This window comes from Macaca thibetana, chromosome 8, assembly GCF_024542745.1.
Source record: "Macaca thibetana thibetana isolate TM-01 chromosome 8, ASM2454274v1, whole genome shotgun sequence".
Classification (NCBI taxonomy): Eukaryota; Metazoa; Chordata; class Mammalia; order Primates; family Cercopithecidae; genus Macaca; species Macaca thibetana.
In genome coordinates, this window is record NC_065585.1 from 109,943,616 (window position 1) to 109,963,609 (window position 19,994).

General features: G+C 44.2%; 2 protein-coding genes and 1 non-coding gene across 4 annotated transcripts in view; 1 reads left to right on the forward strand and 2 right to left on the reverse strand.

Moving 5' to 3' along the window:
• Window positions 1-3,056: 3,056 nt before the first annotated feature.
• LOC126961938 (small nucleolar RNA U13) lies at window positions 3,057-3,160 on the reverse strand. The gene has a single exon (XR_007728517.1). It is a non-coding gene; the product is annotated as a small nucleolar RNA U13 (small nucleolar RNA).
• Window positions 3,161-3,509: 349 nt separating this feature from the next.
• Window positions 3,510-19,994, forward strand: part of TTI2 (TELO2 interacting protein 2) — a 28,036-nt gene continuing 11,551 nt past the window's right edge. The window contains exons 1-7 of one of the 2 annotated variants that reach the window (XM_050802509.1): window positions 3,510-4,564; window positions 6,924-7,110; window positions 9,019-9,111; window positions 11,863-12,050; window positions 12,222-12,365; window positions 15,354-15,516; window positions 16,870-17,070. In XM_050802509.1, the coding sequence (XP_050658466.1) occupies window positions 3,918-4,564; window positions 6,924-7,110; window positions 9,019-9,111; window positions 11,863-12,050; window positions 12,222-12,365; window positions 15,354-15,516; window positions 16,870-16,974 (1,527 nt within the window). In that variant the 5' untranslated portion in view covers window positions 3,510-3,917 and the 3' untranslated portion in view covers window positions 16,975-17,070. Of the gene's footprint in view, window positions 4,565-6,923; window positions 7,111-9,018; window positions 9,112-11,862; window positions 12,051-12,221; window positions 12,366-15,353; window positions 15,517-16,869; window positions 17,071-19,994 lie in introns of those variants that run through there. The other variant, XM_050802510.1, reaches the window with a different exon arrangement.
• The window catches only part of MAK16 (MAK16 homolog), a 1,030,778-nt gene continuing 1,025,339 nt past the window's right edge, over window positions 14,556-19,994 (reverse strand). Inside the window, exons 9-11 of the mRNA XM_050802545.1 lie at window positions 19,586-19,702; window positions 19,030-19,095; window positions 14,556-17,715 (exon numbers count right to left, since the gene is read on the reverse strand). Of these exons, the coding sequence (XP_050658502.1) occupies window positions 17,518-17,715; window positions 19,030-19,095; window positions 19,586-19,702 (381 nt within the window). The 3' untranslated portion in view covers window positions 14,556-17,517. The remainder of the gene's footprint in view (window positions 17,716-19,029; window positions 19,096-19,585; window positions 19,703-19,994) is intronic.

Here is a 19,994-nt window from a genome sequence, read left to right on the forward strand (position 1 = left end):
GTGGGCGCCTGTAATCCCAGCTACTTGGGAGGCTGAGGCATGAGAATCACTTGAAACCCCGGGTGGCAGAGGCTGCAGTGAGCCGAGATCGCACCACTGCACTCCAGCCTAGGCGACAGAGTGAGGTTCTCTCTCTCAAAAAAAAAAGTAAAACATTTACATGAATCCAAAGTTGAAGCTATTAAACACAGTGTGTACAGAGAAATCTAGCTTCCATTCCTATTTCCTTCACCCTGTTATTTTCTTACATGTCACCATTTTTCTTAGTTTATAATTTATACTTTATTGCTTCTTTAACATGTAAGCAAATGCACACATCATTATTTCTATTTCCCCATCTTTCTTACAACAAAGGCAACATTTCAACACGTGTGAAAAGGGGGAAAAATAAAAATAAATGCAACATATACATGGCCTCTGTCCTGCTTTTTTCACTTAACAATACATCCTAGATTTCCAAAGCAGTCCACAGAGATGGTTCTCTTTCCTCTGTACAGCGGCATAAAACTGCATTGTATGGATGTACGTAGCTTATTCAGCCAGCCCTCTGTGGATGGACGTGTGAGTTCAACATTTATTCCATGACCAAATTGTGCCAGGCACTGGGAATAAAGACGTGGTCTCTGGCTTCAGGAAACTCGGAAGTGCAGATGGGGAGATCTCCACAATACAAGTGCTTTCTTTATAAGAAGTAATAGCTTGGGTCCACTTAGCACAAGGGGCACATGGATCAGGGAAGAGACGCTTGCACACAGGAGGGATACAATAACTGTCTATTGATTGGCATCTTGCTTCCACTTGGGCCTACGAACAGGAGAGTCCCCTCGGGAGGAAATGGTTACCCATGGTTGAAATTGCTTAGAAAATCATGAGTGCCACCAATTGGTCAGAGAAGGGAAAGCTGAATGAAAGAGGCGGAGAGGGAGAGTCCTAACCACAAAATTACCCTGGAAAGAGGAAATGTAACAACACAGGAGCTGTGGTTTAACATGAGCCAACACCTGTGTAGAACTTTCTGCTGACCAGATATTGTTCTAAGCAGTTTACATATAACCCCTTTCTCACAACACTCCTAAGTGGTACGAATTATTACTACCTGTATTTTTCCGATAAAGAAATTAAGGTGGCTGGGCCAGGTGGCTCATGCCTGTAATTGCAGCACTTTGGGAAGCTAACGCGGGTGGATAACTTGAGGTCAGGGGTTCGAGACCAGCCTGGCTGACATGGTGAAACTCCGTGTCTATTAAAAATAGAAAATTAGTTGGGCATGGTGGTGGGTGCCTGTAATCCCAGTCACTCGCGAGGCTGAGGCGGGAGGATCGCTTGAACCCAGGAGTTTGAGGCTGCAGTGAAATATGATGACGCTACTGCACTCCTGCCTGGGCGACAGAGCAAGACCCTGACTCTAAAAAAATTTTTTTAATTAAATAAAAAATAAAAAGAAATTAAGGCACAGAGAGTTTACCAAACTTTTGCCCTAGGCCACACAGCAAAATGGAAAGAAGGGCAGGCGAGCAGATAGCAAGACACCGCAGATGGGACAATTGCAAGCAGTGCACCAAGAAGCTGGTGCCCTCCCCAAGGTGGGAGGAAAGTACTGTATGTCCCTCTGCCCCATGACCACCTCCTGGCGAGAACAAAGGACACCCGACACATCACCCCTCCCTCGCCCCTGCGCGCACACACGCCCCTCAGCCTACCCCAGGTCAGAAAACCCCGAAAGGCTTTCTCTGGACTCCTGACCCCTGGATGCGCGGCTGACGCCTTAAAGGAGTCCCTCTCCGAGCAGTGGCCGACACATCTCTCTCGCGCGCGCCACCCCTCCCAGGGTCCGAAGCTCCCGCCTGTGCAGTGGCACAAATGAAGTTTGCCTCCTCGGGCTCCTGCGAAACCGTGGAAGCTATGAGAGTCACAAGTTCCTAAATGTGACCAGCCCCTCGGGAACTGAAGGCCAATAGGGCTCAATTCCACCCTCCAGGAAGGCGCAGGAAGAGGGAACAAGATATGCCCACGCGGCGTGGGGGACTTAACACAGGGCAGTAGCACAGGAGCGACCCTTCTCGCGCCTTCTCAAAACCCAACCAAACACGGCTGGTTTCCACATCCACCCGGGCCAGAGCCCGCAGCCTCCGGCTCCCCTGGGCAGTTCCGGGCGCCGCCTGCGGCCCATGTCCAAGACTGCGCTCTGCTGTCCCCGCACACCCGGCGCCGACATCGGCGGGGCGGGACCAAGACGGATCCTCCAACGCGACGACCCGCCTCACTCGGGGCTGCCCCAAATGCCACTTGGGGCCTTCTACCTTGACGCTAGAATTTGAATTTTCAAACGCTTGTGCATATAGGCTTTAGAACGCTAGCTCCAGAAACCAGCTAAAGTATTGCATTGAACAGAAAACCAAATACCGCATGTTCTCACTCGTAAGTGGGAGCTAAACACTGGGAACACGTGGACATAAAAGTGGCAACAACACTGAGGTCTACTAGAGGGGGCACTAAAAACGGGCCAAGCTGCACTCCAAATCCCAGCATCACACAATATATCCAGGTAACAAACCTGCGCAGGTATCCCCAAAACCTAAAAAATTGTAAGCCATTAAAACACACTGCACAGGCCAGGCGTGGTGGCTCACGCCTGTAATCCCAGCACTTTGGGAGGCCGAGGCGGGCGGATCACGGGCCGAGAGATCGAGACCATCCTGGCCAACATGAGGGAAACCCCCCGTCTCTACTAAAAATACAAAAATTAGCTGGGTATGGTGGCGCGCGCCTATAGTCCCAGCTACTCGGGAGGCTGAGGTAGGAGAATCTCTTGAACCCGGGAGGCGGAAGTTACAGTGAGCCAAGCTGGCGCCACTGCACTCCAGCCTAGCGACAGAGCGAGATTTCCACTCCCAAACACACACCTCACAGTTGTACAACGAAAGAGCACCCGTGCATGTATCTTACAGACAGAAAATAATGGTACCCACCAGCGGTAACTACAAGACTATTAAATCACCTATAATTGTAACTAGCAAGAAGGTAAACTACAGCGTTAAATTGATCCTTGAAGTTCAGGTCAGATGGGGAATGTGCCGACGTCGCAACAAGGTTGTAGGGTGGCACATCTCACACAAACGTGTGAACACCCAATCATCACGCTCATGAACCACAAAAGGATCATCTTATAGCACCCATTAAGGAGCTCCAAGTATGTGCCACTAATTTTACAGATAGGGTGACTACCGTAATGCGACATATCGAGTCTTCATATATAAAACCCTGGATGTTTTCAAAGCCACACGGAGATTCTGTGATTATTCTTTTGTTTCTACCTTAGCAAAGGAAAGCAGAAACACAATTAGCGAGCGGATTATTATATATGCAAATTTGTTCTCCATGGTTCCACCGCTGGGTCTTGTTCTCAAGCATGGATCTTTATTGCTTTACGACCATACGTCGTGAAATAAGAAGGTGTTGCGGCAGTACTGCAGTACTGGCGGAAGCTAGCCTTGTGCTTTGCGGCAGCAATATGAGCTAGGTCCGGATCCTGGTATACACCGACCGGCGCGAGCGGTTGCAAGTACCTGGCGGTGGTTGCGTTGGTGACATGGCTCAGAAGTTTATTTCTTTAAAGTTTTAAGGTTTTTTTTTTTCTTTTTAGTCTTCAGAAAGCAACAGTAGTTTTTTTTTACGTCACCGTTACAAGTATAAGACTCTTTTACTCCCCGAGAGTCCCCTTTTCCTTTCTTGTGTCTCTTCCTTTCTCTTTATTCTTATCCCGGTCAGACTCGCCCCTCCTCCAAGACATCTCTCCGTTTTATTTTATTTGACTTTAGTTCTCGTTGAGTGATCGCTCCTTCCCTCTTCAGCGGATCCCTCCCCGCCTCCATCCTCGTCCTGTGGGAGAGACCAGCCTTCTGGTGTTGCAGTCAGGAATGGAGCTTGACAGCGCCCTGGAAGCCCCGTCGCGGGAAGAGTCTTCTTTGTTCGGGGAGTTGTCTCCCTCCGCCCTTGGACAGGCCTTCTCCAAGATTTTACACAGTCTTACCCGCCCGGAGGCACGACGAGGCAACGGAAAAGATGTAGCTCTTAAAGACCTCGGTGATCTAATAGAAGCCACCGAATGTGATAGGTTATTTGAGGGGAGTGGTGCACGGCTCCGCGGAATGCCGGAAACACTGGGGCAGGTGGCAAAAGCCGTGGAGAAGTATGCAGCCCCCCGCAAAGAGGAGGAAGGTGGAGGTGATGGGCACTCTGAAGTGGCCGAGAAAGCAGCCAAAGTTGGGTTACTGTTTCTTAAGCTGTTGGGGAAGGTTGAGACTGCTAAGAATTCCCTGGTCGGCCCTGCATGGCAGACGGGCCTGCATCACTTGGCAGGACCGGTTTATATTTTTGCCATCACACACAGCTTGGAGCAACCGTGGACCACTCCGAGATCTCGGGAGGTTGCTAGGGAGGTGCTCACCTTACTGCTTCAAGTTACTGAATGCAGTTCTGTGGCAGGATTCTTACGCGGAGAAAACGAAGATGAGAAAGGGAGTCTTTCGGTGATATTAGGGCTTCTCAAACCCGACTTGAATAAGTGAGTACTCCTGCCCTTTGCCACCGACTTGAGCCTCACAGTTTTTTATTTTTATTTTTTATTATTTATTTATTTTTGAGACAGAGTTTCACTCTTGTTGCCCAGGGTGGAGTGCAATGTTGCGATCTCGGCTCACTGCAACCTCCGCCTCCTGGGTTCAAGCGATTCTTCTGTCTCAGCCTCCGGAGTAGCTGGGATTACAGGTGCCCGCCACCACGCCCGGCTAATTTTTTTGTATTTTTGGTAGAGACGGGGTTTCACCATGTTGGGCAGGCTGGTCTCGAACTCTTGACATCAAGTGATGCACGCGCCTCCGGCTCCCAAAATGCTGGGGTTTCAGGCGTGAGCCACTGCACCTGCCCTACCTTAATTTTTTAGAGCATTAGACCTCAAAGGAAGCTGAGTTTCTTCATCAGTAAAATAAGGGTGCTGTTACCACAGAACTCTTAAGGCCCAGAAACGTTGCGATTTGATATAAATGACATAACCGGATAGTGGCAAATTGGAGGTCATAACTGAGGTGTTCAGGCTCAGTTGTCCAGTGCTCTTTCCAGCGCTTAGGACGACTGCTTAGGAAAATTGGAAATTCTGTGCCACTTTCTTGGAGTTAATAATTACAAAATGTGGCCGAACGAGGTGGCTCACTCTTGTAATCCCAGCACTTTGGGAAGCTGAGGCGGGTGGATCACTTCAGGTCAGGAGTTCGAGACCAGCCTGGCCAACATGGTGAAACCCCATCTCTACTAAAAATACAAAAATCAGCGGGGCATGGTGGTGGACGCCTGTGATCCAAACTACTCGGGAGGCTGAGGCAGGAGAATCGTTTGAACCCGGGAGGCAGAGATTGCAGTGAGCTGAGATCAGGCCACTGCACTCCAATCTGGGCAAGAGAGCAAGACTACATCTCAAAAAAAAAAAAAAAAAAAAAAAAAAATTGCAAATTACTGGAATTTGGTTGGGGGATTTGGAGAGGATTTAAACTTACGGTTTGAATTTAGACTTGGGGATCTTGAATGTCATTACCAGTTGTTAGATAAGGATGACTATCAGCTAAGGAAGCCATGTTTAGGATAAAGAGTGAATACCGGCCGGGCGCAGTGGCTCATGCCTGTAATCCCAGCACTTTGGGAGGCTGAGGCGGGCGGATCGCGAGGTCAGGAGATCGAGACCATCCTGGCTAACACGGTGAAACCCCGTCTGTACTAAAAAAATACAAAAAATTAGCCGAGCATGGTGGCAGGCGCCTGTAATCCCAGCTACTCGGGAGGCTGAGGCAGGAGAATGGCGTGATCCCGGGAGGCGGGGCTTGCAGTGAGCCCAGATCGCGCCACTGCACTCCAGCCTAGGCGGCAGAGCGAGACTCTTGTCTCAAAAAAAAAAAAAAAAAAAGTGAAAAGCACCTTTAGATTGCTATTAAAGTTCTTTCAATGAGTTTCCACTTGCTACTTTGTTAGCACCGGAGTGATGAGAGAAGAAGTATCTGTAACTGTCATTTTACCAGGAACATGGAGTTAAAAGGCTTGATTTTGAGTTTTGTGCTTCTATTTGTTGCTCTGAGTAGGACTAGATTAGACAGTTTTCTGAATCCATTTGTTTCTAATATAAAGATAATATACTTGGCCGGGTGTGGTGGCTGACACCTGTAATCCCAATACTTTGGGAGGCCAAGGCTGGCAGATCACTTGAGGCCAGGAATTCGGGACCAGCCTGGGCAACATGGTGAAACACCGTCTCTACTACAAATATAAAAATTATCCGGGTATAATGGTGCAAGTGTGTAATCCCACCTACTCAGGAGGCTGAGGCAGGAGAATCACTTGAGGCTGGGAGGTGGAGGTTGCAGTGAACCTAGATGGTGCCACTGCACTCCATTGTAGGCAATAGAGCGAGACTCTATTTCAGAATAAATAAATATAATATACCTATTACACTGTAATTATTTTGAGGATTAGTTAAATCACGTGTACACTCACTTTATTAGCTATTAACAGGTGTTCAAGTATTGATTTGTTTCCTTAGTGTAATAATACTAACACATTGCCTTTACTCCTCCCTCCCTTCTCAACATACCTTCACCATCCATCATCATAAGTCCTTTATGTAGCTCTGGTTATAATTGGCTCCTTCTCATTGGATAGGCTTTAGACCCAAAGACCTGGGTGATTAAGTATTTGGTGTAAGTTGTGGAAGTTATTTTAATCCAAATCTTAAAATGTATGATGTAGAATTAAGAGTTATCTTATGTGTGATGTATTTTTTTTTTTGCAAAGACATGAAAATACTCTGTTTAGCTTGAAGTAGTTTATTTTTTTGCTACTTACCACCATGTCACTTAATGTAATTTTATGTATCCATTTAGGGAATCCTGGAAGAATAACCCTGCCATCAAACATGTTTTCTCATGGACTCTGCAACAGGTCACTCGGCCCTGGCTGAGCCAGCATCTGGAAAGGGTACTTCCTGCATCATTGCTCATTTCAGATGATTATCAGACTGAGAACAAAATCCTGGGTGTACACTGTCTCCATCACATTGTGCTTAATGTGGTAAGCAACCTCTACCTTGTCATCCATGTTGATGGGACAGACTGAGTCATTCCTGGCTGTTCTTCTTTTCTGGTAATGATAAGTCATTCAGCTTTACCTATTTGTATTTTTTCCTTATATTTTTCCTCTATCAACCTGGTAGAAGTTGTATCCTATAGGTAATGTAATAACTAAAATGATAATTATAGAAGAAACAGGAAGGCATGGGTCATTATCAAACCGAATAACCAGATCTTGAGAACTGGTGAACAGTTGACTTTTTTTTTTTTTTTTTTTTTTGAGACAGAGTCTCACTCTGTCACATAGGCTTGAGTGCAGTGGCGCGATCTCGGCTCACTGCAACCTCCGTCTTTTAGGTTTAAGCAGTTCTCCGCCTCAGCCTCCTGAGTAGCTGGGATTACAGGCGCGTGCCACCATGCCCAACTAATTTTTGTATTTTTAATAGAGACGGGGTTTCACCATCTTGGCCAGGCTGGTCTTCAACTCCTGACCTCGTGATCCACCCGCCTCAGCCTCCCAAAGTGCTGGGATTACAGGCGTGAGCCACTGCACCGGCCTACTTCCTTTGTTTCCTTTTTTTTTTTTTGAGACATTATCGCTCTGTCACCCAGGCTGGAGTGTGATCTTCGCTCACTGCAGCGTCCGCCTCCCGGGTTCAAGTAATTCTCTTGCCTCAGCCTCCCTAGTAGCTGGGACTCCTCCCTAGTAGCTGGGGCTCCCTAGTAGTGGCCACCAAACCCAGCTAATTTTTGTATTTTTAGTGGAGACAGAGTTTCACCATATTGGCCAGGTGGGTCCCAAACTCCTGACCTCAGGTGATCTGCCTGTCTTGGCCTCCCAAAGTGCTGGGATTACAGAGATGAGCCATCACGCCCAGCCTACAGTTGACTTTCAAGTAGGAAAACAAAACAAAATCAGAATCTAAAAGGGACTATACCCAAATGTGGAAGCTATTACTCAAGGAAAAATTTTTTTAAAAAAACTTTGTAGTATGGAGCTTTTAAAATATACATGGAAGTGGAGAGAGTGGTGTAATTAATCTCCATGTACCTGTAGGAGAGAGCCAGAGATCACCTCCAACCCTGGCCCCCTGCCTTTTTTTTTAAGTTTGAGGCAGAGTCTTGCTCTGTTGCCCAGGCTGGAGTGCAGTGGTGTGATCTCAGCTCACTGCAACCTCCGCCTCCCGGGTTCAAATGATTCTTGCACATCAGCCTCTGGGGTAGCTGGGATTATAGGCACATGCCACCATGCCCAACTAAAAATTTGTTTGTTTTTTGTAGAGGTAGGGTCTCGCCATGTTGACCAAGCTGGTCTTGAACTCCTGGCCTCAAGCGATCCAACCTCAGCCTCCTAAAGTGCTGGGGTTGATTACAGGCATGAGCCACCATGCCCAGCCTCAGCCCCCTTTTTATCTCGTAGTGGGCTCTTTTCCTGGATCGAAAACTGAATTTGACAACAGGCAGATTAACAAGAGGAAGCCATACACATTTTATTAGTTTTACGTGTACATGGGGATCTTCACAAGAGAGAGAAGTCTGAAGAAGTGACCAAAGCAATATGCTTTTATACTTTTTAGACAAAGAATTGATAAATTTTTCATCTTTTTTTTAAACTACCCCTAGCCAGATTTTCTTTGTCCTGTCAGAAAAAAATGACAGGACAAAGAAAATCTGGCTAGGAGCAGTAAATTCCCTCTCTCTCTCTCTCTCTCTCTCTCTCTCAGCTCGCCCTTTCTGAATCTACAGTTTCTCCAATATTTTCAACTCAAAACCATCATGATACCAATGTGGCATATTTTGGGATGGCATGTTCTTCATGCTTCATACCCATAATCCAATTTCAAAGATGGTCAACATTTGCCAATCTTGGGAAACTATTCTTTTAATTTGATACTTTGTCTGGTTTCAGCCAGCTGCTGATTTACTCCAATATAACAGAGCCCAGGTCCTGTACCATGCCGTTTTCAACCACCTGTACACACCAGAGCACCACCTCATTCAGGTAATAGTATGATTTCTTCATAACTGTGTCTGGATTCTCTGAATTTGAGTAGAAGGTTGCATTGTGTGAGTTAGTAATAATTGAGAGACATTTTCCTGCCTTGGAAAGTGAGGATGATAACTAAAAGCTGTTACCAAGTTAAAAATATCTCAGCACCAAGCAGGCCTCCACATTCCTGAGTCTCCACAGATAAGCCAGTGGTTTTTCTTCATCTGAGTCAATTGTATATTAGTTTGGGCTGGACGTGGTGACTCACGCCTGTAATCCCAGCACTTTGGGAGACTAAGGGAGGCAGATCACCTGAGGTCAGGAGTTCGAGACCAGCCTGGACAACATGCCAAAATCCCATCTCTACTAAAAATACAAAAAAATCAGTTGGGCATGATGTTGTGCACTTGTAGTCCCTACTACTTGGGAGGCTGAGGCACAAGAATTGTTTGAACCTGGGTGGCAGAGGTTGCAGTGAGCTGAGGTCACATCACTGCGCTCCAGCCTGGGTGACGGAGCGAGACTCCATCTCAAATTAAAAAAAAAAAAAAAAAAAAAAGCAGGCGGTGGCTCACGTCTGTAATCCCAGCACTTTGGGAGGCTGAGGCGGGCAGATCATGAGGTCCGGAGATCGAGACCATCCTGGCTAATACGGTGAAACCTTGCCTCTACTAAAAATACAAAAAATTAGCTAGGCGTGGTGGCACGTGCCTGCAGCCCAGCTACTTGGGAGGCTGAGGCAGGAGAATCACTTGAACCCAGGAGGCAGAGGTTGCAGTGAGCCAAGATCGCGCCACTGCACTCCAGCCTGGCAACAAAGTGAGACTCTGTCTTAAAAAAAAAAAAAAAGCAAAATTAGCCAGGTGTGGTGGTGCATGCCTCTAATCCCAGCTACTCAGGAGGCTGAGGCAGGAGAATTGCTTGAACCCAGGAGGCGGAGGTTGCAGTGAGCCAAGACCGTGCCATTGCACTCCAGCCTGGGCAACGAGCAAAACTACATCTCAAAAATAAAAAAGGTGCAGTGGGTATCAAGCAATAGGTAACTAACCAGGTATCAAGCAATAGGTAACTAACCAGGTTTGGGGTGACTTTAGGAGGCTTTGGGAAGGAGGTGATATTTACCTTTATGAAGGATGAATAAGTAAGTTTCTTAGGAGGGAGAAAGAAACTCCAAAGACAGAAGAAACAAGTTATACAAAATTAGAGGTGGAAGCAACCTTGTTTCTTTTTTATGCCTTACTTCCCTCCTTTCCGCCTCCCCACCCTGCTGCCTTTTATTTTATTTTATTTTATTTTATTTTATTTATTTATTTTGAGGTGGAGTCTCACTGTGTCAGCCAGGCCAGAGTGCAGTGGCGGGATCTTGGTGCATTGCAACCTCCGCCTCCCAGGTTCAAGTGATCCTTCTGCCTCAGCCTCCCTAGCAACTGGGATTACAGGCACGTGCCACCATGCCCAGCTAATTTTTATATTACCTGAGATGGGGTTTCTCCATGTTGCCCAGGCTAGTCTCAAACCTCCTGACCTCAAGTGATCCGCCCACCTTGGCCTCCCAAGATGCTAGGATTACAGGCATGGGCCACTGCGCCCAGCCTCTTTTGATTTTTAAACAGTATTTTAAATACTGGGTATTGAGAATCTAGATTGTTAACAGCCAGAACTGCTAGGGTTCTTAAGGTGGTAGAGAAAAGAAATTTTAAAAAACCAAAACGCCAAGAGAAAAACCAGAGGTCCCAGGAAAGTTAAAAGGAAGTATCTAAACCAAGCTTATCCAACCCACGGCCTGCATGTGTCCCAAGATGGCTTTGCATGCAGCCCAATACAAATTTGTAAACTTTCTTAAAATGTTGTAAGATTTTTTTTGCATTTTTTTTTTTTTTAAAGCTCATCAGCTATCATTAGTGTTAGTGTATTTTATGTGTGGCCTAAGATAATTCTTCTTCCAGTGTGGCCCGGGGAAGCCAAAAGACTGAATACCCCTGGCCTAGACACTGCAACTTCAGCAGGTAGGGTGGCCAAATTTGACTCAAATTTGGAACATCTTAGATTCTGCTTAAGAGCAGTTTTATTAAAAGTATGTGTAAATACTGGCCGAGTGCAATGGCTCTCACCTCTACTCCAAGCACTTTGGGAGGCCAAGGCAGGTGGATCACTTGAGGCCAGGAGTTTGAGACCGGCCTGGACAACATGGCGAACCCGTCTCTACTGAAAAATAGAAAAGTTAGCCAGGCGTGGTGGTGCACACCTGTAGTGCCAACTAGTTAGGTGGCTGAGGCACAACAATCGCTTGAGCCTGAGAAGCAGAGGTTGCAGTGAGCTGAGATTGCACCACTGTTCTCCAGCCTGGGTGACAGAGTGAGACTCTGTCTCACAAAAAAAAAAAAAAAAAAAAGTGTAAATATCATGTATCACTAAGTCACTTAGACTTAGTGACATAGTAACAATAGACTTAGATTCCTAAAATCTGGGTTAAAGTCCCAGCTCTGCCATTTTTCCCATTTTATAAATTATAAATTTTATAAATTTATAAAAAGAATGGTCCTGAGGAGAATGTATTGATTTGAGACTGTGAGATGGAGATTAAGAATGGAAAAAAGTTTGAAAATGTAAAGTAATATGCACTTCATATATGATTACTAGTATCTTAGAATTCTCTGGTATGGACCCTAAGGATGGTAGATTAATGGAGTTCTAGAGAGGTCCATTAGTATTATAAATGCAAATGGATGACCTATGCAGCGTCCTTCCATTCCTTCCTCCTAGGCTGTGCTCCTGTGTCTGCTGGATTTGTTCCCCATCCTGGAGAAAACCCTGCACTGGAAAGGAGATGGAGCTCGACCTACCACCCATTGCGACGAGGTCCTGCAGCTGATCCTGACCCACATGGAGCCAGAGCACCGCCTTCTCTTACGCAGGACCTATGCAAGAAACCTGCCGGCTTTTGTGAAGAGGTGAGTCCTTGGGTTTTTATTATTATTTTATAGAGACAGGATCTTGCTGTGTTGCTTGAGCTGGTCTCGAGCTCCTGGCCTCAAGCAGTCCTCCCACCTCAGCCTCCCAAAGTGCTGGGATTACAGGCATGAGCCACTGCACTGGCGTCATATTTTCTCTTTCATCTTTAGGTTGGGGATCCTAACTGTTCGGCACTTGAAGCGGCTGGAGAGAGTCATCATTGGTTATCTGGAGGTTTATGATGGACCTGAGGAGGAAGCTAGATTGAAGATATTGGAAACCCTAAAACTTCTCATGCAACATACTTGGCCCAGGTAATAGCAGCCTTAAGATGCAAAATTCGGCTGATTTTCTCTTGAGAACTTGCTTGGATGTATTTAATACATTCAGTACCAAGTATTAAATGTATACTATGTATTTGAATACCTCCCATTTTCACACACCTATAGGATTTTAAATTGAGAAAATGGCATTAGAAAGATAAAATATACTATAGTTACTTGAGGTGCTCATATTTGACTCTTTTACCAGGTATCAGTTCCAGATTCTGACACTATTAAATCACTTCTCTTTGAAACTGTAGTATATCTTTGGTTTTTTTTTTGTTTGTTTTTTTTTTGAGACAGCAATGTTGCCCAGGTTGGAGTCCAGTGGCTCAATCTCCGTGCACTGCAACCTCTGCCTCCCGGGTTCAAGCGATTCTCCTGCCTCAGCCTCCCAAGTAGCTGAGATTACAGGCACCCACCGCCAGGCCTGGCTAATTTTTTGTATTTTTAGTAGAGACGGGGTATCACTACGTTGGCCAGGCTGGTCTTGAACTCTTGACCTCGTAATCCACCTGCCTTGGCCTCTCAAAGTGCTAGGATTACCTGAGTGAGCCACCGTGCCCAGCCTGTTTGTTTTTTTTTTTTTTGAGATGGAGTCTCGCTCTGTCACCCAGGCTGGAGTGCAGTGGCACAATCTCAGCTCACTGCAACCTCTGCCTCCTGGATTTGTGATTCTCCTGCCTCAGCCTCCCGAGTAGCTGGGATTACAGGCGCCTGTCACCATGCCTGGCTAATTTTTTTTGTATTTTTAGTAGAGATGATGTTTCACCATGTTGGCCAGGCTGGTCTCGAACTCCTGACCTTGTGATCCACCTGCCTCGGCCTCCTAAAAGTGCTGGGATTACAGGTGTGGGCCACTGTGCCTGGCTATATATCTTAAGAATGGTTTAGAGTGGTGTTTTGCAGAATCCCCATCTAGGTACTCTTTGATGCCCCACAGGAAAAAAAAAAAATCTGTGGTCAAATAGATTGGGAAACCATAGAGGGTGCACATCTCTCTAGGTTTAAAATGCATATTAGAAGATTAAAGGTCATTTAGAAGTGTTGCAATAAAGACATTTGCTTAACTTTGTTAATCCTAATGTTCTTTAATTGAGAGCAGAGTACTTCATAGCACATCATTTAACATCTGCAGAGCAGTGATCAGAATACCAATCTAGAGGCCGGGTGTGGTGGCTAACACCTGTAATCCCAGCACTTTGGGAGGGCAAGGCTGGTGGATCACCTGAGGTCAGGAGTTCAAGACCAGCCTGGCCAACATGGTGAAATGCCTTCTCTACTAAAAATACAAAAATTAGCCGGGCATGGTGACACGCAACTGTAGTCCCAGCTACTCAGGAGACTGAAGCAGTAGAATCACTTGGACCCAGGAGGCGGAGGTTGCAGTGAGCTGCGATGGAGCCACTGTACTCCAGACTGGGTGACGGAGCGATGCTCTATCTCAAAAAAAAAAAAAAAAAAAAAAAAAAAAAAAAAATATATATATATATATATAAAATAGTAAAAGAATACTAATATACTAATGTAGGATATACTTGTTTGGAAATCATTCTAACTCTGGGTTGAGGTAGGTGTCAAGAACTGGAACCCAAACTGTTGAGTCAGCAGAAGCATCTCTTGGATAGCTGAAAGTTGAATTGAGCCAGAGAATCCAGTGCCCCAACAACATATAGTATCTATTCTGGACCATATTCTCTCACTTCCTTATAAATGTGCAAGGAATCCAGAGTAACATTCCCCCATGACAACCTTTCCCTTAGTCATATTGGTAACTAGGTTGCATTTGTTTACTATCTTTGTCCCTACTGAATTATAAACTCCAGGATAACGGAAAACCACATCTATTATGTTCTCTCAAAGTATGCTCAGTACCTGGTATTAGGTATACAAATATTTGAAGAATGAATGAACTGGAAGATAATGAATCAATGGATGAATAAAGTTGAATCAGATTGTCAGGTCTTTAAAGAGCAGAGACTAAGATTCCAAGAAGGGAGAGTGAATTAAATGCAGGGAGGTAGAAAAGGAATATGGGTATGAGGGGGTAGAGCATGGGAAATGGAAAATAGAGCCATTTATAAGTTGAATAACAGATGGAGGGCTGAGAGGCACCCAAACCATAGGAAAATGAGGAGTATCTAGATAAAGAGATGAACACTTTTTTCTCCCAGTCATGCATCTGTCCATAAATATGATTTATTGTACATTTCACATTGTGTTTTCACATTGTAAGTTAATTTATTTTCCACCTTTCATTAAGGTTTTTTTAGGGTTTTTTTTTTATTGTGGTAAAAATACATACACATTTTACATTTTAAAGTGTACAGTTCAGTGGCATTAAGTACAGTCACAATATTGTGCAATCACTAGCATCGTCCATTTCCAGAACTTTACCAAGGCGATAGTAGAAAGGTTTATAGTTTAGAAAGGTTAATAGTTACAAGTATGTAGGCTGGATTTCACTGATGAGCTAGGATCTGAAATTAAATGACAGAAAATTCAACTTGACACTAAGTCCCAGAAGCCAAGCTCATTTCCCCTACTCTGTCTTCAACTTGCAGGCCTAAGATGGCATTGAAGTTAAAGGATTGAGAGCTCTCTGCAAGCATAGTTCAGTTAATAGAGTTGAAAAATAAAAGTATAGGCCCTTGATTAGGGGAGATCCTGGTTTCCCCTTCTCAGCCCATGAAGGAGCTGTTGCTTACAGTAGAACCAAGCTTCTGGAAGGGAGAGAGCAGTGTGGCAGAGGGTGTGTGTGTGTGTGTGTGTTTGTGTGTGCAGTATGCTAACAGGAGACTTGAGGGTAAGAAATCTAGAGGCTGTCTTTGGTTCTGTTTTTAGGTTTTTTTCATTTAACTTTGACCCAAGTTCCTTAATTTATGAAATGAGGGTTTTCCACTTGACAGTCTTTGAAGTCTCTTCCAATTTTAATATCTAGGTTTACAGTAAGAACATAGCTTTTCTTTTTGGTTCCAGAGTTTCCTGCAGACTTGTGGTCTTACTGAAGGCTCTCTTGAAACTGATCTGTGATGTAGCAAGGGATCCAAATCTTACACCTGAGTCTGTTAAGAGTGCCCTGCTACAGGAGGCCACAGACTGCCTGATTCTCCTGGACCACTGCTCTCAAGGACGGGTAAAGGTAAGGCAGACTGAAACTTGGTTTCAGTTGGGCCTCATTATCTTTATGTAATTCCTATGACTGATTGTAATTTACCATGTATGTGCCTGACCAAGTCTGGAAATGAAGGGTTTTAGGTCTCCATATGAGCCCTCTAGCCTCAAAAGAACTTGATCTTTTTTCTTATTCATCTTTTAAAGCTATTCAGAACCATTTAGAACTAAAAGCAGGAGGATCAGCACATGTCACCAGGGCTAAGGACAAGACAGAATGGGCAAAAGCATTGTGATCAAAAGTTTGTAAAATTTAACTTCTGTTCTAGTCTTCTGAATTAAAACAAAAACAAACAAAAAAAAAAGTAAAAATAATGGGCTATAAGCTCCCAGGAATAATATAAATAGAGCATTTCAGATGTTTCCAGTTTTTTAGGGACAACCACCGTTTAGGTAGATGTTTTTCCCTATTCTTTTTTTTTTTTTTTTGAGACGGAGTCTTGCTCTGTCCCCCAGGCTGGAGTGCAGTGGCACGATCTTGGCTCACTGCAAGCTCTGCCTCCCGGGTTCACGCCATTCTCCTGCCTCAGCCTCCTGAGTAGCTGGGACTACATGTGCCCGCCACCGCGCCTGGCTGATTTTTTGTATTTTTTGTAGACACGGGGTTTCGCTGTGGTCTCCATCTCCTGTCCTTGCGATCCGCCCGCCTCAGCCTCCCAAAGTGCTGGGATTACAGGCGTGAGCCACCGCACCGGGCCCCTAATCTTAATTTATCTACATGGAAATTCTTCCTTTGGTTTCATATTCCACAAAAGTTAACTTCTCAAAGCCACAGCATATAATAGCTGTGTACTTCTATGTATCTAATAAACGATTGCCTCATTTCTTACCCCTTTTAGAAATCTTTAGTTGAAAGACTGAAGGTAGCATGAAAATAAATTCATGCCATAACTCACTGGACAATCTACCCAGCAGGAAAAAAAAAAAAATTCATATCCTAAAAATATGTAGAGATGGTATGAATTGTTATTTTACCAGTTTATTCAAACTATTTCATCTTCACTCTTTAATCTTGGGCGTTTTCAAGCCCTAGATTCAACTTAATTTGCCTTGGCTGGAATTCTGCTGTTTCATGAGCCAGCAGGAGATTTCCAAGCACATTAATAAAGTTTTTAAAGTAACACCTTCAATACATAAGAGCTACATAAATTTAAAAATAGTAATAAAAAAAACCTAATACCTATGCTGTTTTGTGACCTGTCCCCAAGTGTCATCCATTCTTTTCTCCTTTGAATATGATACCAAGGAAGAAGAATCAAGCAAAAGGGGAAAAAAGTGATTAAAAAAAAAAAATCAAAGCCTGTTTGGTTTCATGTTTCAGGGTCTCCTGGCCAAAATTCCCCAAAGCTGTGAAGACAGAAAGGTGGTGAACTGTATCAGAAAAGTGCAGCAGGTTTCTGAAGGTGCTCCCTACGATGGAACTTAAGACTTGCATTACTTTCCCAAGAGGAAAGGATTTTCTTCCCATCCCAATTTGTATGAATGGAGTTATTTAAGAAAAAAAAAATACTTTTACACGAAACTTTGGAAGTGAGAGCTGCCTTTTCCTTCTTTCTTTCCTTTTACCTCCATAGGAGTAGGGAAAGTAGAACAAGAAAAAAATTGAACTCCTTCCATTTCTAAATAAAGTTTGGGAGAAAAAAGGACACCAAGGAATGTAGCATTTAAAATTTAGAAATATTTACATCCGTCATCTCATCCCAGATCCAAGAACTCATCTGTTAAGTTTCTCGGGCACAAGCTGTTACTGCAACACATATGCTATAAAAATACTCTTGTTCACAACTTAGCTTTCTTCACTCACTCCAGATTTCTTGCCCCACTGTCGTGGCATAAATAATAAAAACACAAATATTGTGTTCAACACAACACAAAAGAGCAAAAACTGGAGGTGTGTATGTGTTTTTTTTTTTTAAAAAAAGAAACAGTTCTGTATGTTCAGTCCTGGGTATAAATGTTGAAAGGGAAATCACGTGGTTTTGGCCTTGGCCATGGACTCTGTCTCCTGCTCATATTCTATTTCCACATAGGCTCGTTTTCTCCGCAGTGGTCCTCTCAAGGGCGTTTTGCCTTTGTGTTTTGCACTAAGGGCCTTTTCTTCCTCCTCCTCACTGGAGGATTTACCATCCTGATCTTCATCACTGCTGGCATCCAGTTTATCCATATCCTAATACGGAGAGAAAAGATAAAGGAGGAGGGAAAACACTAGATTTCTCCAAACTCCCTTCATTGTCCCCTCTATTTAGAATAGACTAGGGAATTGATTTGTCTATGTCTATGTTCAGTAATTGTCCCGTTTCTTTCTTTCTTTCTTTTTTTTTAAGATAGGGTCTTGCTCTGTTGCCCAAGCAGGAGTGCAGTGGCATAGTTATGGCTCACTGCAGCCTCAAACTGCTGTAGTCAGGCAATCCTCCCACCTCAGCTTCCTGAGTAGCTGGTACTACAGGGAACCGCCACCACATCCAGCTGAAATTTTTTTTTTTTTTTTTTGAGACAGAGTCTCGCTCTGTTGCCCAGGCTGGAGTGTAGTAATGCAATCTCAGCTCACTGCAACCTTCACCTTCTAAGTTCAAGCAATTCTTCTGCCTCAGCCTCCCAATTAGCTGGGATTACAGGCATGCACCACCATGCCTAGCTAATTTTTGTATTTTTAGTAGACACTGGGTTTTGCCATGTTGGCCAGGCTGGTCTCGAACTCCTGACCTCACATGATCCGCCCGCCTCGAGGTGATCAGCCCACCTCGGCCTCCCAAAGTGCTAGGATTACAGGCATGAGCCACTGCACCTGGCCAATGATTTTTAAAAATGTTTAGGCCAGGCACAGTGGCTCATGCCTATAATCTTAGCACTTTAGGAGACTGAGGCAGGCAGCTTACCTGAGGTCTGAAGTTATAGACCACCCTGGCCAGCATGGTGAAACCCCATCTCTATTAAAAATACAAAAAATTAGCCAGGTGGAATGGCACATGCCTGTAATTCCAGCTACTTGGGAGGTTGAGGGAGGAGAATTGCTTGAACCCGGGAGGCTGAGGTTGCAGTGAGCCCAGATCGCTCCATGGCATCCTTAGAGATGAGGTCTCACTATGTTGCTCAGGCTGGTCTTTTTTTTTTTTTTTTTTTTTTTTTGAGACGGAGTCTCGCTGTGTCGCCCAGGCTGGAGTGCAGTGGCCGGATCCCAGCTCACTGCAAGCTCTGCCTCCCGGGTTTTTACGCCATTCTCCTGCCTCAGCCTCCCGAGTAGCCGGGACTACAGGCGCCCGCCACCTCGCCCGGCTATTTTTTTGTATTTTTTAGTAGAGACGGGGTTTCACCGTGTTAGCCAGGATGGTCAGGCTGGTCTTTTAACTCCTGAGCTCAAGCAGTCCTCCCATTGTGGCCTCCCAAAGTACTGGGATTATAGGAGTGAACCACTATGCCTGGCCACCTCCCTGTTTTTTTTTGCTGCAGGCAAAAGGACAATCTTTTTACCCATGAAGCTCACCTCAAAATCACTTATGTCACTCTCATCTACCTCATCATCTTCGACAAATTCTCTTTTCCCCACATCCTATAAATAAAACGTAACTGTTAGGTTCAGAATATATGATGAAGATTCAGATAAGACATCTAAGTAAGTACAAAATAACATAATCAGAACCACAGTCTATTCACTAGGCAACCAAAATTTAGTTCTTCCTAAGTTTAATGCTTCCGAATTTTAAAAATTTTAGGGCTACCAGATCGTTCTTATTCTTGATTTACATTATTAGCAATAAAACATCCTCATTATGGTTAAAAACTAGATACAGACAGGAAAGGCTTTATAATTTGTCACCTTGCAGGAACAATTTTACAAGACCAATAAATTAAGACTAAAACTGTTAACCGTTTGTTGGTTAGCCTGAAGAACAGAGCAACCAGTGCTAAACCAAAATTAATCACGTGAAAGAAAAAAGAAGACATATCATTTTTGGTTGGCAGACTAAAGATGATATTCTGTTTGTCAGTTATATACAAATAGTATCTAGTAGGTTTGGCAAAACAAAAACAAGACTTACTTCCTCCTCATCATCTTCATCATCTTTTTCCTCAGCATCAGAAGAGTCACTCTCTGCCTCCTGTTGTTCCAGGGCCTTGTCGAAGGCGTGAATGGGGAAGTTGTAGATGTCGCCATACTGAAGAACATAAACACAGATTGGCTTTAACTACATTTGGATATTACACTTGAAGTTCCACTGTCTGTGGAGAATATTATTTTTTCCTCAGTGATTAAATCAGAATACTTAATTCGATGAGTAATATATTAAGTGTAAAGCCAGCAGTGTCTTTAAAAAGCATGTTCTTTTGAACATTTAAATCATCTGTAGTTAGTATCAAATAGGTAACTTCTATGGAGTTACATTTTAAAATCATTTAAAATGTAATCGTCTATGAAACCCATGCATTGGTACAAATGTAATTTTGCTG